The sequence below is a fragment of the Vigna unguiculata genome, chromosome 9 (assembly GCF_037176805.1).
Source record: "Vigna unguiculata cultivar grain cowpea cultivar isolate G323 ecotype 2 chromosome 9, ASM3717680v1, whole genome shotgun sequence".
In the NCBI taxonomy this organism is placed as follows: domain Eukaryota; kingdom Viridiplantae; phylum Streptophyta; class Magnoliopsida; order Fabales; family Fabaceae; genus Vigna; species Vigna unguiculata.
Genome location: NC_140800.1, coordinates 3001346 through 3026291, shown reverse-complemented (window position 1 = coordinate 3026291; position 24946 = coordinate 3001346). Strand labels below are relative to the sequence as shown.

At 29.1% G+C, this 24946-nt stretch overlaps 4 protein-coding genes across 5 annotated transcripts; 1 reads left to right on the top strand and 3 right to left on the bottom strand.

Moving 5' to 3' along the window:
- Positions 1–1191: 1191 nt before the first annotated feature.
- LOC114195890 (EPIDERMAL PATTERNING FACTOR-like protein 6) lies at positions 1192–2552 on the bottom strand. The gene is made up of 3 exons (XM_028086318.2): positions 2227–2552; positions 2017–2087; positions 1192–1759 (listed from the first exon to the last, which is right to left on the bottom strand). Exons 1-3 carry the CDS (start codon positions 2345–2347, stop codon positions 1526–1528), a joined length of 426 nt encoding a protein of 141 aa, XP_027942119.1. The 5' UTR covers positions 2348–2552; the 3' UTR covers positions 1192–1525.
- A 3433-nt stretch (positions 2553–5985) lies between these two features.
- On the bottom strand, positions 5986–9556 carry LOC114163818 (IQ domain-containing protein IQM1-like). Its single transcript, XM_028048167.2, has 9 exons — positions 9315–9556; positions 8410–8927; positions 8115–8229; positions 7961–8026; positions 7756–7844; positions 7548–7635; positions 7195–7425; positions 6929–7030; positions 5986–6830 (listed from the first exon to the last, which is right to left on the bottom strand). The coding sequence occupies exons 2-9, from the start codon at positions 8865–8867 to the stop codon at positions 6405–6407; spliced, it is 1575 nt and encodes a 524-aa protein (XP_027903968.1). The 5' UTR covers positions 8868–8927; positions 9315–9556; the 3' UTR covers positions 5986–6404.
- Positions 9557–18729: 9173 nt separating this feature from the next.
- On the top strand, positions 18730–20049 carry LOC114164360 (uncharacterized). 2 transcript variants are annotated; one of them, XM_028048998.2, is made up of 4 exons: positions 18730–18960; positions 19199–19409; positions 19519–19580; positions 19705–20049. In XM_028048998.2, exons 1-4 carry the CDS (start codon positions 18915–18917, stop codon positions 19920–19922), a joined length of 537 nt encoding a protein of 178 aa, XP_027904799.1. In that variant the 5' UTR covers positions 18730–18914; the 3' UTR covers positions 19923–20049. The 2 variants fall into 2 exon arrangements, with proteins under 2 accessions (XP_027904799.1, XP_027904800.1); XM_028048999.2 differs by having other exon boundaries at positions 18738–18960; positions 19723–20049.
- Positions 20050–22531: 2482 nt separating this feature from the next.
- Positions 22532–23541, bottom strand: LOC114162681 (heat stress transcription factor A-9-like). Its single transcript, XM_028046637.1, has 2 exons — positions 23221–23541; positions 22532–23128 (listed from the first exon to the last, which is right to left on the bottom strand). The coding sequence occupies exons 1-2, from the start codon at positions 23539–23541 to the stop codon at positions 22532–22534; spliced, it is 918 nt and encodes a 305-aa protein (XP_027902438.1).
- Positions 23542–24946: the final 1405 nt, after the last annotated feature.

Sequence of the window (24946 nt, the reverse complement as noted above, 5' to 3'; positions counted from 1 at the left end):
AATGCATCCAATGTTATCATGTGTGTGAGGTGGAAGTTGTGGACCAATTATTACACAACAATTTTTGTTAGGAGTAAATATACCTTCTATACATGTTATTAAGGTCTTCTAAGACACTATAAATGTTTTAGATGTTGTTTTCCTTACAACAGAGAAGTGGTGAAACTATTGTACAAAAAGTTCAAGGTAGGTCACCAGTTATTAAGTCAATGGTCACCAATTATTCTATCTAGAGTCAATGTATATGTGAGCTGAATTTTGTGAATCAATTATCTTGCATCAATATTTATTAGGTTTTCCATACATGCTTTGAAGGTCACGTGATTCACTATGAATGATATACATGTTTAGTACCATAATAACAAACCCTAGTTGATATTTTTGTGCAAAAAGTAATTAGTAGGTCACTAGTTAATGCATTCGTTGTTATCATATGTGTTAGATGGGAGTTGTGAACCAATTATTCTACAACAATTTTTCTTAGGAGTAAATATACTTTTCATACATGTTATTGACGTCTTCTAATATACTAGAAATGTTTTAGTTGTAGTTTTCCTTACAACATAGGAGTGGTGAAACTGTTGTACAAAAATTCAAAGTAGGTCACCAATTAATAAATCAGTGGTCACCATTTATTCCTTCCAGAATTATCATATATAATACGGATCTTACCTATGAGTATGACTTAGGTGGATAAAAAAGTGTGCATAATAACAAGAATGACAACCTTTAACCCCTTTAAGTAAAATTTGAATACCATAGAAAAAAAAACATTAAATAGTTATGAAGGGTGGATTTCGCAGGGAAGGGGCGAAGAGTTTCGCAAGATTCCAACATCAATCGTTGTGGTTTGCGAGTGGTTTTAGAACAAAACCGCTTTTGGTGGTTTTCTTTTCTCTCGCCGCTTGTAATTGCTATTTTACTAATGTTCATATTCCCATTACGTGCCTCTCTATCTTTTGCAAGTGAAAAAAAAATTAAAATTCATTTTTCACGTCAAATAGTAGTCAAAATGCACCGGTCATTTAATCATTTTTCACTACAAAATATAACATAATATATTTTCCCCCTTAAGATGGAAACTTTGAAGTAAACTATTACAGTTTTTATCTATCATGTGCTATATTTCTTTATTTTTTAAATGCTGTAACGTAACATTTTCCAAGTCATTATTACAAAACAGACTAGTCCTTATAACATGTGGATTAAAAAGGAAAGGTGTGCTATTACATATGAATCACATTAGTAAAATCTTCTACCTCATAGCAGTATAATTGTAAAGCTAAGCAAGGTTTAACACGAAATTTCCTTAATCCAGAAAAGCAGAAAAATAGCAACCAAGAACACCTTGAGGTTAAAATAAACAAAATCATCTAATATTTGTTAGTTTTAATTAGCAACCAATCATCTAAGATCACTGTGGAGAAACTTGCTGGTTTTAACACAGATCTCAATCAGTTGTATCCAAAACATTCAACTTCAAAGGCTATGCACAAACATATAACAAGAAGTTCTGGTTTGGTGATCATGGATTGAAGTAAGTATTGCCACATTTGCACTTCCATCCTTCTGGCTCGTAATTTGCATACTGAGCACCCAGAAGATCATTGTTGGTAGGAATTTGAATAGGGTCACAGGGAATACAACCTCCACACTTGTGCTCACACCTTGGTGGTGTTGACCCTAACCTGCTCAGTCCCCTCAATGCTTCTTTGTACCCTTTGCCCTTTGATTTCAGCATAGTTTTTCTTTCATTCCCCTACAGCAACATAACCAGGTAAAACACAACACAAACATGTAAACTTATCAAATGAAAACTTGTCGGAAACCTCTAATGAAAGAGATGGAAAATGAAAAATATATGTATGACAGATGATGGATTTATATGGAAGAGAGAAAGATGAAAAGAAATGATACGTATGAATGAGATGTTAAGGAAAGTATGACAACATCAAATCATTGTTCTGGACTTATACATAATACATGTCCTTAATAACGAGTTTAATGTAATGGTACCTGTGTGGAGTCAAAAACATGTTTTGATACGCCTTGAACATCAGCTACTGTGGAAGAGTGCTTGAAGGGTGCTGTTGGTAATCACCAAAAGGTGGAAAAGACAATACTTCATTAGAGAGAAAGTGAAAGTGGCAAATGGGATTATTAGATGATGTGAAAGGGGAAAAAAAGTGATTCTGTGGTAACATGTATGTTGATGAAACTACTGACCTTGTTGAGTTGAAGCATCAAGCAGAAACAAAGGCTTGCTTTTTACGCAGACCAAATGTGTGATTAGAATTGAAGCCATTAGAATGTAGCACATTCTTCTTGTCTTCACAGTTGTGGACATCCTAAAAGGGTTTATGCCAAAGGGTGTTGTGAGAGTAGATAGGTCCAAAATGCAGAAGCACCACTAGCAGAGTTTTGGGTTGGTTAAAGACTATTACTCTCACTTGAAGAGACCAAATACCACTGTTGTTGACTGAGATTGGAGCAAGTCGTGTCACAAAAAGAACAAAGAGTAAACACTCAGAGATATGCTAGAGACCCCACCAAAGATCTGTTGAAAAATCCTTTATTTTCTCACTTCTCAAAAAAGTTGCGTACAGGTTGGCATATCTAACATTTTTTTACTTGTCACATAATATCAACCCAGTAAGGTATGTAAAACACAAAAATGTTTTCATGTATGCAAAACTATGATGATCTACCATGTCTTAAAAAACTTTCAGTAAAATTTTTTATGATAAAATACAGAGAATCTTACCTGGTGTTACATAATAAAATGTTAAAAGATTATAATATAAGTTAAATACTAACTGCTGCAGGTGCACCTGATTCGGATTCGTTGTTAATTGATTACTGAGCTGCAATGTCCCTATAGAGTGTGAGACTTCACAGATATGCAGAAAGTCTTAGACTACCTAGACTGCAGAGCCACATCTGTCAAAAATTTTCAATTTTAACAGTCTGAAATGACTTCCCCATACCAGACTCAAATTCCTCGGTCGAAAAGATTATTAATATATTATTACTTTTGTTGTTGATATTGATCAAGAATTTGAAGTGTACTTTTCACCATTGGAGGAATATGAAGGAAATATGTAGCGGACAGGAATCATACTAGTCATAATTGCAAGTGCCTCAAACTGGAACAAATGGTACATGTAGGCTAGTGTGGCTGAACCAAGATTGATTAAATGGCAAATTATGCAGAATGGAATGCAACATTTCATGGTTAAGTCAATTTCATGCAGGTCGGTGGGAACAGGAAACATGCAGTGAATCAATTCTCTTCATTGAATTGAATCACTAATGAATGATGGTCAAAGGAGGGTTGGAGAAGAGCAAAGTTGATATATTCATGATATTGACTAAAGTGGATGTGAATGAAGCAGTCTTTATTACTTATCTCAATATGTACCCTGTGCTCACTCACTCAAATTGTTTTCACAGACACCATTTTCAGTTTGATTTTTCATCAATGAGGGGTTGAAATTTCATGAGAAACTTTGAACTCAAGTGAGGTAGTATATGTTGACACCAACATCTCTCAACTAAAAGTTAAAAGTTAATATTTTTAATAGTGTAAGATGATCAAAGTGAGTTTTCTTTAACAAACAAAACCCTTCGTAATTAATGTAATTCAAAATCAAACACACATAGTAACATGTTTAAAGTGATATACATGTCACGAAGTCATTTAAATCTAAGTCTTGGATAAAAATAAGAAAGTAGAGTATTATATAAAAATAAAGATCCAAAAACTCATTATCTTAAAATTTAGGTTGAGAATGGTATCAATGTCTTATGTAGTTAGATTCAAGTTTCATTGATATTTATTCTCTCCGATAAAACTCTCCGTAAATTTAACAAGTAATATCAAAATTGATAATTACATTTTTAGACAAGTACATTATTTTAGATTGAAAACAATGTTTGAATTCAGGTTTTAATAAACCACCAAACCTAATTCCATTGTTTGTCTCAAATTTCTATAAGCAGAAGCCGCCTTGGAAGAAAAGAAAAAGCAACAGCAACAGAAGAGGGTATGAGTGATGACAGTGATGGTTGCAGAGTGTGGTAGGAAGAAAAACTGGTACAGTGTAGTCTACACACTGCACTCTGATGCCAAAGATTACCATATCAGTGCAGTGTGGAGAAGAATAGGTGAAAGAGAAATGGCCCCTACAAAATTGGTGCGACTACCCAAAATTAGTTAAGACTATTTCATGGGGAACCAATGACTTATAGATTAAAAAAATATGACAAAGAACATCACCAATTGATTGAGTGATTTGATTATTCGCTCCTGAATTGTCTTCACCGATTGATATCCAATCAAACATCAACTCAGAACCCTCTGCTTCATTCTGCGAGAAATAAGGAAGAAGGAAAATAAGTGAGAGAGTGATGATTATTTTCACTCATTTTCTACTTGTTTATACATATATTTTTTTATGTTATTTTTTAAGAAAAATTTCGGTACAAAGATTAGATAAATGTGATGCCAGATTAATCCATATAATATAAGAATTCCAACCTATTTAACTTTCTTATTTTTACTTAAATTTATATTTGAATTTTCAACTATCTTTTTCAGAAATGAGTTATGGTTATTGCACCATATTTTTTTTAAGAGAATTCATTTAGTAGAAATTACATAAACGTAATCTAAATTTATATAAAAAGAATTCACGTCACCTTTAACCTAAAATTTTTAAATAATATATTTTTATTACTTTGTATAATATTATGTATAATTGAATCTCTTCATACTGATTAATCTCTATCTAAAATATATTTCTGGTTGATCATAAGGAACTAATATTTAGAAAAATATCAATTCTGATTATCTCAATGGTCCATCCATTAAATATGTCTAGTCACATCAAATTAAATTGATTAATATTAAGAAGAATGGTTAGTTCTTAAAAAACATTCAAATTAATGAATCTAATTAATTCAGTCGAAACAAACATGATGATCAACGAGGGTTCTTTAGGGAAGTTAAAATTATTACAGAATGAAAAACTCATTTTTTTTATTTCATTAAAAAAGAATAAAGAGAAATTACAAGAATTGGACTTTGAATTTGGGTCTTCTTTTATTTGTAGCACGACCACGTTGACTTTTTAGTGTTTCCAACTTGGGTTTTTGAGCACGATCTTATTGGATATCTTAGTTTTGACTAAGAAACTCACATTTGTGCTTTTTTGGTCAACCTGGGTGTTTGCACACTTAGAACAGAAAATGGATTCCGCTAATAAATTAGAATGAAAATCAAATAAATTTGTAGTAGAACAATAAAATACAAAGAACAGGTTAGAAGAGAGATGAATATTGTGCTAGTATAGAATTGAAAACTGCAAACAAAATTATAAAACGTTTTTTAAATGATTATGTTTACAAACTAATTTGAACTTGCGTTCAGAACATTTTCCAATACATTAATTAATTCAACTTACGCTAATACTACAAGAAAGATGAGAAAAGGTTAGAGTAATAATGGACTAACATAAAACTAATTAGAGTAAATCTATTTCCTACCCTTAATAATTTCATGTAAAATCTGAATTATGTAGTATACAAGAAAAAAACAATTAATTTAGAGTCAAAGTCAATTTTAATCCATGAATACATTTTAATTTAATGCATTGCTTGAAGTCAATTGTATTCACTTTTTGCCCAAACTTTTTAGTATTGGAAAGTTAATTTTGAATTCAAACCAGTCTAAATATATATATATATATATATATATATATATATATATATATATTTAATTTAATGCAGTGTTTGAAGTCAATGGTATGCATTTTTTTGCCTAAAACTTTTGGAATTGCAAAGCCATTTTGAATTCAAATTAAACTCACCTCACATTTGTTAATCCATTAAAATTCAATATATTTATTAACAGAATTAAAATTAGTAAACAATATTCAAACAGTTTTATTGCAATATTATATATAAGTGAAGAAAACGTAAAAGTTGAAGAAAAGAATGTTATTTGATTTATAGGTAGCAGACAAAAATTGATATGGTGTTGAATTAGAAACTTATACAACTCTACTTACAATGAAGAATGAAGTGAATGGCCCTTTTAAAAACAAAGGAAAACCAGAGACGAATCACAGTGTTAATACAGAGTGAGTGACTCATTGAGCCTAGTAATGAAGAAATAAAGAAATTGTAAGACAAAAACAGAAGCTAGCTACCTAGCTAGAGAGAGAGAGAGAGAGAATTGAGCCTCTTTGATGTCATCTCAGTTTTTTGTCACTATTATGTACTTGGTACTTTGGTCTCAGACATCCATAATTTCATCACTAATTCTCTTCCATGTCCATGCTTCAGGTGTCAAACATTGGAAAATTTTCAGAACCAACACAACATCAAACATGTTTGTTGTCTTAACTTGTAGCAGGGATTGGGCGCCTTGGGCTGGGTAGGCCCATGTAAGCAAGCCTTGGAGACATTCTGACTTTTGGGCTGGGCCTTGGGGATGGGATTGGGCCGTAGCTATATGGGCGTGCAGAAGCAGGCCTGGGGGAGAGGTTGACTTGTTCCAAGGCCCTTGATTGAAGATGTTCAGGGTAGTCACGCACACACCCGATCCTGGGTCCTGCCCCAGTAGACCACTTGCATGTTAGCCTCTTAGACACGTCAAAAACTGGGACCTCAACCTTCTTTTCAGTCTCTTTATGAAGTGTTGTTGCATTCATGGTGATGCAATTGGTGGAAGGTAGAGGGGGACCCTTAATTTGTTGTGACTCTTTAATGTCACTAAATGAAGTGGACCCAACCATTGAAGGAGCATCATCATCTATAGCACATTTCTGCAAGGAAACAAATCAACAACTATATCAGCTTATTTATTTCACAACAAACTCACTCTCTCAATAATTGACTTCACTTGGTGAACAAAATTTTTTACCTTCACATTGGAAAGGTCCACGTTGTGCTCGTTAAGAAAGCTTATAAATTCCTTGAAGTTCTCTTCCGTGGGGTGATAATGACCACTGTATGGCCAAATAGCCTGCATTGTTTTTATCAAACACTTTGTGTATCAGTCACCTTTCTTTTGCTACCAATAATTTGAGTACTTTGAAATTTCTCTAAAGTGATGTAAACGTGTAAAGTGAAAAAGTTATTGTTGAACAAAAGTGGTATCTTGTGAACTTTAGATTATGTGTTGTTTACCTCAAGCACACCCTGATGAGCCACTAATCTGCCTGCAGCTGTTGTAGCAGCACCAGAAAGAAAGCTAGAGTGTTGAAATGAACCTTTCTGCTTGCGCCCCACATACAAGGACCTTGTGGTGCTGAGAACAAATATCCATTTCGACTTTCCATCAGTGTCCACGAACCTTCCATCCCCTCTGTACACTAGCTTTCCGTCTTTAACAATTACTTCATATTCTTCTCTTTCTTTCTGCAATGGTTACAACACAGACAAACATTAGATTATACACTTCACAGATTAATGTAAAAGCTTTTGTAGTGTTAATTAACCAAAAAACATAGTAAAACTAAGGTTGATCAGTGATAACTTACTGGTCCAAGATATGTAATGCACTGGCGTTGCAGGACGGCCCTTGGACATTTCTCAAGATTAATTTCTTTGCCATCTCCAACATCCAACCTGAAAATCATAAAGGACAAAGTTAACCATCGAGATCCTTAGCTTCTATAGATTTTGCAAACTACAAGATAAATTATTCAGAACATATAGATGATTAGATATCTCAGAATAAGAGTTTACCAGTAGAAAAATGGTTGTGAGCTTTGGCTTTCAAACCAAATATCGTAATACATGTGCAAATTGTGTCCATAACGATGCCGTGGATCAATCTGTTCAGAAAACAAAAAAGAATGCACATTGCCAACATTAGATGAGACCATAAACTAGAATGTAACACAATTTCATGGCTAAGTAGGAGTTGTTAATTGAGTAATGGGTAACTTACAGCTTCGAGCCAATGTTGCAGGGCCAACTTTTGAGCCTTATCATCCTTGGATAAACCTTTTCCAACCTGTACATATCCCAAATCAAATTATAAGAATAAGAAGATAAATGAATGTACTTTGATTTAGAGAAAGTTGAATTTCAATGGAATATACCTTAGCAGCTCTTGTCCTTGCTCTTGCCCACCGTGACATAGCTGTTTCTTGTTTCTCCACATTGAAGAATGAAACAGAACTTCTTTTAAGAGCAGCAAAGTCTAATGCCTTCCACCTACATCAATTAAATATCATAACCAATTAGTAACATACCAAAAATATTAACTGATTGGAGAACAGCACCAACAAAAATGACCAAGAAATCACATCTAGATTGATTTCATTTTTGTGCAGTGTAAACATAACTTGCTGGCATGAGAGGATCTTAATCTAAAAGAATTTGTTTGAGACTTACCAGAGCTCTTCCACAACAACAGCACAATCTGCAAGGTTTCTTCTGGTGCGGTAACTCTTGTAGACTTTCTGAACTTTAGTTGCGGCAGCATCAAGCTCACTAACTGGTCTTGGGGAAGAGAAAACCACTTCTTTAGGCAGAGAAAGAACAGGCACTGGCTTCTGCTGCAACAGTTCACTTCTCTCAGAACCCATCATCTCCATTCCTTTAATGCATGAAAGGTTTCTTTCAAAGATCATGTGTTCGGGTCTGTAATCCTTCAACTTGCTTGAGCCGGTGGTAGAGGCACCCTTTGACAACACAGAAGTGGTGTCTGATTCTCTTTTCTTGAAGCTACCTGATCTCAAAATCACAGCCCCATCTTTTGAACCGAAGGTCAAATTCAAAGACAAACCAAAGAGAGAATGTCTAACGATTTCTTCCCAGGCTGATGACAGTAATGAAAGTGATAATCCCATAGAGATGTAGATCCCCCCACACTTCAATTTCTTCGAAGAAAACTATCACTATTTTGATTCCTGCCAACACAACACACTTGTTTCTGTTAGATGCGTTATAAATAGACTACACATCCAACCCAGAAAATTCTTACAGAACAAAACTCCCCATTTTGTTGAGTTCATTTCATTTCATAATTGTTCTTCTCACCATCGAATTATAAAAAAAAGAAAAGAAAAAAGAAGCGTCCCTCACAACAAAAATAAAAACTTTTTCTGTCTTTCTCTTTCTGTTTTGTTGATGAAGAAAACAAAATAGATGCTGCATAATCCTGATACTTATTTGTTTAACCATGCAACCCCATGAATAAAAACAAGTTTGGTTTTTGATGCACCGAAGATGTATGTATTTATGCAACAAACAACTTCATCAAAAGCAGCAGAAAAAATCCAACATGAATGATTTACCTTTGCGTACTAGGTATAGGTGTTTGGTGTGTATGAATTGAAGTCTTGTTTCAGGATCAAATATAAATGCAGAAAGATGGGAATATGTTAGTGTCTTTGTTTGCTTATATATAAGCTCTGAAGAACCGAATTTCCACACAGGTAGCAGACTTTCAAATACGTGTCAAGAATGGAAAAAAGAGAGAAAAAGGGGTGTCTTTGAATTCCACAACGAATCTGCTAACGCAACTTCGAATGGGAAAATAAATGGTGGGTGGTCATAATAATAGGGTTCTAAAGTTTAGCTGTGTGAATTATATTTTTATTTTTCCAAAGTCCAACCCACAAGTTGGGTTGAGTGGTTCAAAGGTTACGGTTTGAAGTCGACCTCAATTTGGATTTTTTAAGGTGCATAGACCCTTGCAGAGGATATGTGCTTCTGTTTTTAATTTCATAAAAGGGCACAACAAAACACACAAATTTGAAATAAAAATGAAGAAATAGGTTTTAGGCTGCTGGTCAAATAAAGTTAGCTTCTTTGAGGTTCCATTGGAAAACCTTGGTTCTTTTTAACCTAATTAAGAAACTTTAGAGGTATCTACATTCATTCAAAACAAAAGAAACTCTAGTGTTGTAAATGGCTTCAAAAAATTTCAATCTTTTTGTTCACATTTTACTAAGAAGGGTCCAATACCTTATCCGTGATCAAGAACAAAGTCAAAATGTTATTAATATCTTGAGACAAAATTTTCACTTTTGTCTTTATATCTTTCACATGATGTTTTTAAGGTATTGTAGTTTTACATTGATGATTTAAATGCTTTTAAGGTTTTAAAAAAAATGTAATTTCTTATAAAAGAAATTGATACAACACATGTTCTTTTGAAGTTGGAAGAACAAATCCACTCCTTATGAAAGTATACGGATATTGACTATGTTTCATTGAAAATGTGAGGATAAAAACATATTTCTTTTCAAATCTTAAATACAATTAATATTCACAAATAAGATAAATATTCCTCAATTCCTTGGTTTTTAACTCTCTCGTTGAACATGGAAACCATTGTTGAATGTTTTGTTGATTCCTCCATAATTGACCATTGAAGGCAAAATTCATTCTGTTTTTTTATCCACAAAAATTGAATAAATATTAAAAATTTATAATCACCCATCATTTATTATTCTCATTTTAAGCTAACTGAACATTGCTGTTTTTTTTGTAAATATTTTTTAAAAATGTAACTTTTTTAATGTATATTAGAAAATTATAAAATTGTAAAAAACAGGGATTTCACCATTTTCTAAAAAATAAAATAAAATATTACTATATTTTTATTATTATAGTGTATGAAATAAAGATTTTTTTTTTTTACTAAAACCCAATAAAAAACTCAGATACCTTTTAGAATTTATATCCTTATGAAATAGTCATTATTCAACAATTTTTTAACTAAAATAAGAAATATACATACCACTTTTTCCAGTCTAAAATATAAGAGACTCAAATGTGAGTCAATTGCAATTTAATGAAACTGTTTCTAAAATACATTTTTATTTTATTTCATTGCAATTTTGTATATGACGGCGCCCCTTTTTTATTTATATCAAATTCCATATATGCTATTTAAAAAACATATTTACTTACTAAATGAAGTTAATAGAATTAAGTGTATCTAACTAATTTTCTTATATTCAATATTGGAGGAAGTATTTATCTTATGGTGGTCCAAATTTAACGAGATAAAAATTATATTATTTGTTTTTTATATTTGACTAGAATTTTGTCATGTTGAATATATCTATCCCTTAAGTAAATTTTGATCATCGCAAAATAATGCATGTATCTTTATTGGTTGTTCAATGCGTCTTGAAGAGTTTCTATTATCTTCAATTAGCGGAAAAAAATGTGCTTAATTTCATTTTTCTAATTTTTTTTTTCTTATTAATTAAACTTTTAAATACATAATAATTCTAGTTATTTTAAATTGAATCTGTCTTAAAAACAATAATTTTATTGAGAAATTAATATATGTTTTTTGTTTTATTTTAAGTATTCTGCCATTTAATTATGTTATCGACCATAGTTACTACTCTCGTTTTTTTCTCTTTCTAATTCATAAATCAACTTGTTAACTTTTTCTTTTCAATTTTTTTTAACTTTCAAATTTGGGAGTTGGACTAACGAATTGACGAAAACTATAAATAAAAAACAAATGAATTATAAATGAAAGAATAAAAACATAATAGTTATATTATCTCAATTATTACAAAAATTAAATGATAAAATACTTAATTAAAAATGCATTAATATAAATAAAATTTGATTACATTTTATTTGTATTATTGTAATTATTTATTAGGTTTAATATTTTTTATCGTAATTTTTATAAAAATCATTTAATATAGTTTTTCGTTTTTATCTCTATAACTTTTACATTGGAGTTGAAATCATTTAAAAATGAAAAAAAATATTATCTTTTAAATGACATCAACATTATTAAACAGAACAAAAAATACGTTAAAATTTTGAAAAATCACTTTCAATAAAACAAAAGTTAGACACAAAAATGCTATTAAACTTTTGGTTTAATTAGTAAGATGGTTCACATTTTCATTTATATTTATCAGTTTGGTATCTGCTTTTAAAAATGTGTCAATTTAATTTTAATTTTTGAAAAAGTGTCTTAATCAGAAAAAAATTACTAAAGTCGTTAATTTAATTCATGACTTTTACCACTAAATTTTAATATAAATATCAATACTTAATTTTGTAAGTCATTTTAAACATCAATACGGTTAATGACATTAATATTTTTTTGCTGAAAATGACCTAATTGAAATATATTTTTAAAATTTGAGATTCAATTGACATATTTTTTAAAATATTATCAAACTGACACATCTAACATGTCTAAGTAAAAATGAGTACTATCAAACTAATTAATCATAACAAATTTTATCATCACTATATTATTTTTGTTTTATTTTGATGAAAGCAATAGTGATTAGTCAAGAGCGCGTTTCGTAAACTGTGTGACGGATAAGAAAAGCTATGTGGCCTCAACTTTTGTTACTGTCCGTGTCTTTCTCACTCTTCTAATATACGACTTTTCCAATTCAACATCTTTCTTTTACCATTCTACCCTTCATCTCACGTGTCACCAAATTTTCCAGCATGAGGTGTTAATTTTGATTGTTTCAAGTAACATGGCGGTCACAATAATGCACACCTTAATGACAAATTATAATTAATACTAACATAAACATATGTTTTAATTATAATTTAACCCTTTATATAAATAAAATAAACACGTGCCAATCAAAATTCTCCACATAACACATTCTTATCTTTATTTACTTTTGTTATACTATAATTAATAAATTGTTGAAGATTATATTTAACCTAAAACATAAATAAAAAGACATCATTAATATTATCTAGGGTTTTAAGATTTGTGAGGTCCCTTTTGTGTGTTGGATCAGAAATCAACAGCACGTGTTTTGTTTTCGTCGTACACTCGTAAAGATTAAGCTTGATTAATAGATCTCACGAGGGGGATATGTTGAATGTTCCTGTACGGAAAATAATCTTTCAAACTTGGAGACCAAAAGTCATGCTCTGTGCCACACAATTTTGTGATTTAAACCCTAAATAATTATTTTTGTTTTAACTTATATATATATATATATATGTAAATATTTTCTTAATAACAGAATGGATATCAAAGTTATTTCACTTAAATATACTTATTTTGTTTATTTTTAAGTACTTTTTAACAAGTTTAAGATGTTAGGAGTATCGCTTTTATGATATTTTTCAGTAAAGAGATAATATTATTGATCATTTTCTTGATTGACGCGAGAAATAGTTATTAAGAGAATAAGTAAAATAAATCAAGAAAATTTGAAGACATTCTATCTTGTTATTATTTTTAAGCTCATACACAAAAATCTTAAACGAAAAATAGAAATAGTATGTTAGTGAAATACTACTGTAAACTAGAATGTTAAAAATAAAATCAATGCAATAAAATAATTGAAAATTGATTTAAAAAACTTATAAATGATCAAAATTGAAAAAGTTTGTATGGAGAATATGGTAGAAAAGCATAACATGGATTAGCTGAAAAGATATTCATGGTAAAAAAATTAGGGACATGAATGCGAAAAATGTCGTCATATTTAATGAAAGTTTTGATTTTGAAATGAGCTCATTAAATGAAATTATGGTGGTTGGTCATGGAGGCTGAAAATTTCTTTGTGATAGGGATTATGGCAACACTCAAGCTTCATTATGGTGGTTGGACATTAAGAAGATATCTGGAAAAGACAAAAAAAGTAGTTGATTTTGTAATATGATTTAAAGTTTGATAAATATAGCAGGAAATAAATACTAAAATATATATTAAAATTGTCACCAATTTATATTATTTTTGTTAGACTAAACTTGAGATGAATGTGTTGAAAGTTTTATATCAACTAGAAATAAGGTCAATTTATAATATATATAAAAGTAAGTACAATTCTCACTTTACAAATTAATTTTATAAAGTTAAATTAGAATAAAATACATTGCATGTTTCAATTTAATTTATTCATTTTGTAACGTAATTAAAACAAAACTTCGAATAATAATAAACAAATTGATAGTGTAGGTAGCTCCAAAGTGAAGTACGTACGGTGTTGATGTGAAGTGATGAGCAGCCAACCCATTCCCATTAATGGCGTCCAAGATTCACACACACACACATGCATCTTAACATGGTCAAGCATGGACCACCTTACGAACCAAAACAATTAATATCCACACACCTCACTCTTTTTAGATGTAACATTACAACACAGACTACACAAATTCATTATCACAATAAATAATCAAATTAAAAAAAATCTAAATAAATATGATGCCACTACCAATTTCCACAATTGCTAGAGATTTTACCCATTAGCATCCCTATAAACTAAGTTTTTTTTTTTTCATTCCCTATTACACTAATTTTCTATTTGAAATATATATCTCAACATTTACGTTGGGGTCGGAAATCCTACGTCTAAAAAGACTTTTTTTTTATTTCAGGATAGATTTTAAGTTGAATTGTAAATATGAGCCATTTGAATTTTTTTTAAATAGAGTGAAGTTATCAAGAATGAAATCGACATTAAAAATAAAATTGTCATGATATATGTTAGTTTCTTTCTTTTTTTTTAAATTTAAAGTCGTCATGAGTCATGACGATTTCAGTGTATCATAAACGTGAAGTCGTCATAACTCATGACAACTTTACTTTTTTTTTAAAAAAAAAAAGAAAAATCTAATATATATCACAAGGACTTCACTTATAAAATTATTCTGATTCATAACGACTTCACTCTGTTTTATTTTTTCAAAAACAACCTATATTTACCATTTTCATTTCAAACAAACTCCAAATACGAAAAAGAAAAAAAATAATACAAATCTCTAATATCTCATATTATCCTTTAAACTTGTTTCGGTTTGACCATCGGTTTTCATGGTGGACTAGTTTTAACTACTCTGATATTCTTGTTCTTTGCTATAAAAAAAAGAAAAAAAAAAACTCGGTGTGTGAAAATTTGGTTTACCGAGTGGGTCAATATGGTCAAAAATCTTGACCATTGAATGTTATGTGTCTGTTTGTTTGCACTTTGGTTGTACCCTTTTTTCAAGCCACGTTTTGAATGGTTTGGTATTTTCCTTAGGTCATTCTATACGTTCACAATAACACTTTTATTTCTCTCTTCTCTTGTCTTTCAGATATTTTAATTTCAGGTCAAAGCACAGAGTTGCATTGAAAACTGGTAATGTATTTGGCTAACAATTATGCATTTAACTACACAACCACAACGTGAACAACTCTTTTGACTATTATCATTTATTGTTCCTGAAACCTCACACATGCTCTTCTTTTTTATTACAATATAAATACCCACTTGCATTAGAAAATCATTTTCTTTTAATTTTTTTTTCAAAAGCAGCCATGTTCAATCATCTTATCTCTCTGTATTAATTAAACCTGTTTGCTTTAAAATAAGTAATGTATTAAAGTCCAAACAAATATGTCCTAATCATAAAATGTCTACAATAATTTACTTCTTTATGACACCACCTTGTCATATGCATAGCCTCAACCATTTGATACTCAACTGTTACCTCATATTTACCTTCAATGTGTCGAGTAAGGTAATTAATATTTTTTTTATTACCATAAAATTAATTTAGTAAATATAAATTATAAAATAATTTGTCTCCTAATTTCTAATTATAAGATTTTTTTTAAAAAAATATTGGGAGATCGAAAGAAGTGGAGGAAGAAAAAAATTATATTTATTAACTAGTTTATCAATTATTTCTACTAAATACTACAATCTAATAAATAAGCTTGTAATTTAAAATTATAAACTAAAATTTTCAGCTTGTATGAGTGTTGACTAATTAAAAACCTCTGATTAGCTTATAAACTAGGTTGTGTAAAACACATCCTTAATGAAAATTAGAATAAATTTAAAATGTTACAACTAAAGAGATACACACGACTGAGGAAGAAAGAAGAGTATGTATATATATTGGTCAATAATTTAAGCATGTGCGATAACGTGACAGAATTACATGAAATTAGGGTTCTTGGAAACTTCAAATTGATTAAAATATTAAAGTAAATCACTTTATAGTTGAAATATATAGAAGAGTTGAATTAAGAAAGACGCATCTCAAATTAATTTATTAAATCAGGATGAGTCATGTCCACGTCAAGTTTTTGACAAGTCGTTCTTGTACTGGAACTCTTTTCTGTTCCTTCTGCAAATCAAACCATAAAATAGAAGAAAAACTCCATTGACGAGACTTTGTTTGGATGAGAAAAATAAGATAGACATGTTAGTATAGGAGAAATAAATCAAAATATAAAATAAAATAAACGGTATTTTACTTTACTCACTTATTTATTTCGTTTTTATCATTTTTCAATATGATAAATTGTGTTTGTTTGGTTTGGCAGCTTTTCATCCCATCACAACCAGATAAATTATATAATTGATTGTCATTTATATTAATTATTAAATTCTCAAATTTATTCCATTAGGATGTGTAATTTGATTATCGGGTTTAGGGATGGCAACGGGGTGAGATGGGGACGGGTTTCGATATTCCATATCCATCCTCACATAAAAAATTCATACCTATCCCCATACCCAAATCCAACGCGTATCAAACTTTTGTCTCATCCCCATCTTCACCGGGTAACGGGTATAATCTCGTACCCATACCCGTACCTATGTTCTAACTACTTCAATATTATTTTTATAAAAGAAAAAAAATTACGGTAAAGAAAACATAATATTATCAAATATTCAATATTAGGAGGATGATTGTTTCTTCCATATAAAATACTTTAAAATAAATTATAATTGTCTACATTTTAAATTAGAATACCAAATAAAATTTTATGAAAACCAAAACATTTATTAAATTTGTAAACTACAACATTGATGAACTTAGTTGATAAAATTAAAAAATTTTTAAAAAAATATAAAAGGAAAACAAATATTCAAATTAAAATATATTTTAAATTTTTGTTTACTTCAATTATTTAAATTCTAATGAATCTCTTTTTTATACACTAATAAAAGTTATAATACGTCACTTGATCAAAATGATACAAAGAACAAATAATAAATATAATAATAAAATTTTGACATAGATTTTGTATCTTTTGAACTTCAATAGATGTTGGATAGTGACAAAAAAATATTCATAGCAATTACATTAAATTTTTATATTGTAGTAAATAAAAGTTATTTATACAATTAAAGTGAAAAAATTACAGTATAATTAATAATGAGTTATAAAATAATAAATAATTAGATAGAATATATCAAATATTATTCTACATGATGAAAATAAATAATAAATAAAAATATTAAAAAATTAACAACTGTGTGTTTTATAAATAATTTGAGAAACTATTGAAAGAAATCGCACAAAGGAAATCAAATGTATAATTAAGGTATGATAAGATGAAAAATACCTTAAAGAACTAATTATTAAATTATGTTTAAAGTGGTTAAAATTAAATAGAAATATCATTAGTGACCAAAAAATTTGTCATCAAATTACAAATAAATTAGTAATTAAATTGGTCACTAAATCAAGTATCAATTCGATCATTGAATCGGTCACTAATTTAATCACTGATAAATCAACTACTATCACCAATGACGAAAATTAGTAACGGATATAGGTTAATGACTAAATCAGTCACTATTTCATGTTTTTCTTATATATATATATATATATATATAATTTTAATCACTTCAAACATAATTTAAAGTGAAAAAATTACAGTATGATTAATAATGAGTTATAAAAAAAATAGATAGAATATATCGAAATATTATTTTACATGATGAAGATAATAAACAATAAGTAAAAAATATTAAAAAACTAACAAATGTGTGTTTTAGAAATAATTCGAAAGAAATCGCATAAAGAAAATCAAATGTATAATTAAGGTATGATAAGATGAAAAATATCTTAGAGAACTAAGAAAACTTTTCAAATATCAACATATATACTCAATGATTGAAAAATAACGAAAATTATTTTAATGAAACAAAAGAGTTATTCAAATTAAACAAAAATTAATAATAAGTAAATAATTTTTTTTATATTACCTTAAATTGTGAGTATAATATGAAAAGAAAATATATAATAAATAAAAATATTAAAAAATAATAGAAATATTCAAATGTGAGCAAAATTTTTTTTTAATTAACATACATCATTATAACATAATTACATAAAAGTTATGATAAGAAAAAAAATATATTGGAGATGCGAATAAGTTTCATTACAAACCAAATAATTAAAAGAAATATATATATATATATATATATAGGGTTACTTAATTAATTGTGAATATTTTAATAATTTAAACGAGAATGGAGATATGGCAGGGACGGGTATTATGGCGGGGATATGTTCATTCCCATACCCATCCTTATCCCCAACTGAAAAAGTCGGGGGAATCCCATACCCAAACCCAGTCAATGTGGAGATTCCATGTCAAAACCAGAACGGGTTCGGACAATATCCACGAAAACAGATTTATTTGCCATCTCTAATTAGGTTAGTTAGATGGACTAGTGAAGAGTCCGCCCACAATGGATGGTCAGTTGGGCCGCTGTGGCCCACTAGAAAGTTAAAAAAAAATGCAAATTAGAGGGGGTGTTGATAGCAATGGGTTACCATATCTATCTATTATTAATTTAAGAGGTTGATGTAATTCTAATATTTTAAATATTTTTTTAATATATTTTAAAATATATAAGTCAGTAATAATTAATATATTATGAAATCACAGAAAAAAAACACGTAGATGACATGTTGGCGTCTTGATCCGACAAATCAATCGTTTGAGTGAACGAAAAGTTAGATTCACTTTTCTGTGGATTTCGTTGGTTTTGGTCGCTCTCCCAACAATTGTTACCCATCTGATCTTAAAACCCACTTCGTTTCGATAAAATAGAACCACGTCAACACTTTCTGAAAAACCCCACATAGATTTCCCCGTTAACCTTAAACGCAGCAACCTTAAACCCATCATGACACAGATTAAATCTACCCACGAAACAACAAACCCACTCTCAGGTAAGAAAATTACCCCTTTTTGTGTCTTCAGAAACTTTGATTTGCAATTGCATTTGTGCATTTGTGTTTATCTAATTTGATTTTGCAAGATGTAACCCTTACTGCATTTTTTAGCGGTTCTTACATAGATTGGATTTTGCACCATTTCCTTTTAATTTATCTGGTAAGAAATGTTGATATTAGCGAGAAATGGAAAATAAGAACTGATATGCGTTATTGGTGTTTTTTGTTGCATCAGTTAATGAAAATGGAGAACCCAATTTTCCTGAGAGATCGAAGCATTCAGAAGATGAGAACAGGGAAAGTGATGGACTGAGAAGTGGTATCGATGAGAAGACTTCAATGGATGATGTTAGGGCTCCAAATGTGTTCGAGAGAGCAAAGGAGGAGTTTCAAGCCCTTTCTGAGGTCTTCCATCACAAGAGAAAGGTTTCTGCTTCTGATATAAGGTTTTCATCATCACATTATACACATTTTTTCTTACACAAAAATATATAAGAAATAAAAATTGGCTCCAGAAAAGACTCTGATTTCTGTTTCTTTAATTTTGTAATTTAGAGATGAAAATCAAATGGCTGAGTCATCAAAACATAACCAAGAAGCCACAACCTCTCCATCAGGTAAATGTATATATATTAATGTGATGAGTTTCACTGCTAATTGTTCCAATCCTTTTCAATGGAAGCTCTTTTCTTTCTTCTGTTAAATTGTCTTCCCTCTGTTTTCCTCATCCAAACCAAACAGACAATTTTTTATTGGCAGCAAACATATTTGTGAAGGCTAAGGAAGAGATTAAAGGCATGATACACCACGACAAGTCAAAACACCACCATAAAGAAACTCATGGAAGGAACGATGACATCACTGAGAATACTCCTCTCGATGAAATTAAGGGTCCGAATGTGTTTGAAAGAGTAAAAGAAGAGTTCGAAGCTGTTTTCCAAGCTATTCATCCAAAGTAGGACAGCTACAAATTTTCGAATTTCGATTCTTTCTTGAATTTTTTTATCATTTGAGACAACGTTTGTATCAAGATCCAACACTGACCCACAAATAATAATTTGTGAAAAGAAATAGTTGTGTTGCTCTCACGATTCGCAAATGTTGGATAGGGTATTTAAGTATTTCTTTTGCATTTTTTTCTTTGAACCGTGTTGCTGTTTATCTTAATACTTTTTTCAAGAAAAATTATATTTTAATATATTTTTTTACTCGTTCTTAATTCACTACTTTAATCACTATTAAATTATTTATTTTAATTTCTTTTATTAATATAATGTAATAATTTAATAATAATTGAAATAATGAGTTAAAAATAATTTAAAATAAAATTTAAAAAAATAAAAATGAGTTAAAGGATCGTTGTCATTTTTAAACTCTTCTGAGGTCTCACTTTTAAGGACTACACATGTTAAGAGTTTTCGGCTATACTCCAAAAAATCTTTCCCCTGGCACGGCAAGACTTATTGTTTACACGTGTGTTCCTAATCAGAAAAATATGTAAGTTACATTTTTTTCTGCGGTCTCTTCATCTATATAAATGGAAATGTATAATTAAATTTTAAATATTAAAACTTGTGTACTTTTTTAATTGATTTTTTTTAAGAGAATTTATTATACTGATTTTTAATTTTTTTTTACTTGTATCTAATTATGTTTTCTTTATCTTTAACTTGTTCCTTCTATATTTATTATTTTTTTAATTTGCGATGAATTATTAAATAGAAAATAAACGAGTTGATTGGTGAGTTGTAAAAAATGTAAATTAATTAATAAATTAGATATGAAATTATCTTGTTGACTACAAAATTTAAATAATAAGATATTTAAAAAACAATTAAAATTTATTTTGAGCATTAGATAATTTTTTTTATTTGAAATCCAACTATAAACACTCAATTTTAAGTCTTATTTAAAATTTAATTAAATCAAAATAATTTTTTTAAATATATATAATCATTTTTAACATGTATGATTTGATTTAAGTTTCACCAAGGCTTATACTTATTTCTTTTAAACATGGTTAAGAATAATTTATTTAGATGATTAATTTTAGAAGGATCGGTTTAATACATTCGATATTTATTAATTTTATTTTTAGTATAATAAAGGAAGGTAAATTCCTATTAAAAGTTTTAATTTTGTTAATATTTGTTTGTACTCTTATAAAAGTTAAGATAGTTAAAATATGTCTTTAGTCTATAAAAAAAAGAAAAACTAATATTAATATAACATTAAAGAGTCATTTCAAAGAAAAGCAAAAAAAAAAAAAAAAGGGAAAAACTCCCTTTAAATTCAAGCCAAACTAACAAAACTAAAGTTATTAACACATAACTTTTTCTTAGGTTTAATAGAATTTTTTGTATCTATATTGATAGTAATGATGAAATATTTTTTATTTAACGTGGTCTCTATATTTTTTTAAAAAACTTAATATGATGGTTTTTTTTATCAAAGTTAATGTTTTATTCTTGGAATTGGACAATAAATACGTAAAAAGAATGAATAATTGTAATGGTATATTTTAGTTCATCCTAATTTAAACGGTATTAACTCTGATACGACCACATTTAGTGTTTTTAAAAAAAATTGGAACTACCTAGAATAAACATTAAATAAAAAATATATTTAATCTTGCTACAAATACATAAATAAAAAATGCTATTAAGCTTTTTTTTATTATTATGATAGAAACGAAATAGGTGAATATTTGTTGAAAACAATAGACTATTTACCCATTTTAGAAGGAAAAACAACTTTTTGTTTTCTCAATAAAATAAATGAAATCTAAATAACACTTATTTCCTCTTCTAAATTCAAAGATATGATAAAGGGATGAGATCTTGTATGATATTGTAAAGTAAGAAGAAAAATGAATGTAAATTTAAAGTGAAAAACTTAAAGAAGAAAAGAGTTGAAGAATTGGAGCTTCACTTAGACTAGTATATATAAGAAAAATAATTCCCTTTTTCTTTTGCTTACTATAAGAAAAATAAGAAAAGTATTTGTTAATAATTTTTTTTTTTGTAAAAAAACAATTGTATAATCATTAAAGAGAAAAATCTGAAATTCGGACAAATAATTTCTATAACTTTCTGCATAAGGGAGAACGGGCTTATTCAATTATTTAAGTCAAGGTGATTTTTTAATATTTTAATAGGGTATTTTTTTCTTAATTAACTAGTTAAATTGTAATTATAAATAATTAGCATTTAGATGAGTATGTAGTATGGTGTTTTGATACATATTATTATGTTGTATTATGTGGTCGGAAGAAATTTGAATTTTTATCGTGTTTAATTTTGACATTTTAAAATATATTAAAAAGATATTTAAATTATCAACTTAATGTAACTAAGATTAAAAAATCAGTAAAAGATGTGGACTCTGATCTGAAGAGTTGAATCTGATCTTTTGGTGAACAACGTATTTGAAACATGGAAGACTGCTTTCTGACAAAACATTGCTTTTGCATAATATGAACCATATTGCCTTTTATGTTTTATGTTTTGTGCATACAATATCACTGTAACACTCAAGAGATGCTCAGGAAACTAATTTACCCCACCAATCAATCACTTGTGGATCCAACCAAACTCTCCAACTCAAGATATATACTCGACTCATTCACATTTACATTTACATCCTCATCAAAACTCTCACTCAGTAATTCTTCTAACACAGTATCATAACCATGTCCTGTGTTCGTAGTCTCCGACAAGATACCATGTTGTTCACAACCTTCCTGTCTATAATAACCAAAGTTTGAGCTATTGTTTGTGCCCTTATGGTACTGAGGTCCCAAAAATCTGCATCTCTTCACCATGTCTGCTCCATCTTTCTGCTGCACCTTGTGAACCAATCGCTCGACAAAACCAGGCACTTGAACCATTCTGGTCAGAAAATCCAACGTCTGATACTGCTTCAACTCAACATACCGAAGCCGTTCCTCAACACTGTTAAGTTGAACCTGTGAATTCTTAAGCCGCTGTGTGAGCTTCAGAATCTCCAGTGCTAACTTGTTCTTCTCCTTCTTCAGCTCCTCAACTTCACCTTGAAGTCGTTTCTTTCTTCCTCTTCTCACGATACTTTTCAGTAAATGCCTTTTTCCTGCTTCAAAACCTTCGCGTGCAAACTCCCAACGCCTTGGATTAACCTTCTTAAACCCCTGCGAGAAGAAATTAAGAAATACACAGTGATCAATAATGCAACATGCATGAAGAAATTAACGCAGTGAGAGATTAATTAGAGAACACTGACATAGTTGTTGAGTTGGCGAAGGAAGCTGGAGAAGTTACTGTGCTTGAAGTAGTGTGGAAGAATGGTTTTGCTGAACTTAGCAGAATCCCACACCACGAAACTGCAACGCCCTTCACCCCACGACACAATTGGGTCCAAGCTCTCATCTTCCACCATTTTCAATATCTTCTTCACGAACGGTTGTGGAACCCACTCCTCATCATCTTCATCATCATCTTCTTCTTCTTCTTTCTTCACCAAAACCATGCCGTTTTCATGACCAATCCTTTTTGGTTCCTTTGCTTTCACTTTCTGAAGGGACTCGCACCCGGAAACATCCATTTTCCTTTCTTCTCTTCCGAACAACGCTTTGTTTTTCTTAACCAATGCCAACATTCATGTTCGTTTAATATGAAAGTGTCTCTGTCAAAAAGAATGCAGTCATGCCTTTGTTTATTTATATTTATGAGGGTTATTCTAAAAGAATTAGTTTATGTGTGTGATCAAATAAAAAATACATATAATATTCAACATTGTTATATATGATATAAATAATAGCAATAATGATACAATTCAATGTTCGTGATTGTTAATTCGTTTTACAGAAAGAAATAATTAATCTTTTTATTTTTCTTTAAGCCATTGTATTTTTATTTTTCGCTTTTTCACTAATTTAGCCTTTAAAGATAAATTTCTTAAATTGAACAATAAAAACAGGATTTAAAATATTCCTTTCAAAACCAAAAATATGTATTATCTATTGTTTATAAATCATGATTTTCAATATATTTATCATAAGAGTTATCAAATTTACCGTGATCGAAGTTCTTTCAACTTAATTAGAAACACATAACATTAATACGATCTAATAGTCCAATTTACATAAAAATTTATGTCACTTTTAATTCAAAACTTTAAAATAATAGATTTTTTTTATACGGTCTTTACTTTCTCATCTTTACTTATGAGACTTGTACCACTTTGATTTTCAATAAATAAAAATATAAAAATTGGTATCCATGATTTTTTTTTCTCATTTATTTATTAAGTCTTTGTAAACTTTCCAAAATAAAAAAGTGAATTATGAATACAGAGCGTATGAAAAAAGTTACCATAAAGGTCCCATCTGACAGTTCATAGAAAATAAAATTAAGATAAGTGTTAATGTAATATTCAAGCTATTATTATAAATATATAAGAAAAAAAACTAACAATTGGAAAGAAAAAAATTATTATCATTATTGTCATTTATTATAATTATTTTTATTAAAAGCAAACACCTATAGTAGTATTTTAGAAATAAATAGAATTAAATTAAATTATATATATATATATATATATATATATATATATGTGTGTGTGTGTGTGTGTGTGTTTTATATTGTGTGTGTAATCTATTCTTTATCAATACTTAGTTATTAATTTTTCAAGTAAATTATATAATAAATAAAATAGTGCTACTTAATGTACTAAGATTATCATAATTATTTAATCACTAAACTTATATATATAAATATATATCATTAATGCTAACTATTTAATTATTCATTAATTAAATTTAATCTCAGCTATTGTAAATTAAAATTTTTGTCTTAAAAAAAATAGATAAATAAAAGTCTGCGAGTGTGAAACATATTAAAATTTTAAACTATATAATAAATAATAATAATACGAATAATTTAATTATATATTAATATAATTATGTCTATTAAGTTTGTTAGATTTAAACAAAGGTTATTCTAAAGCT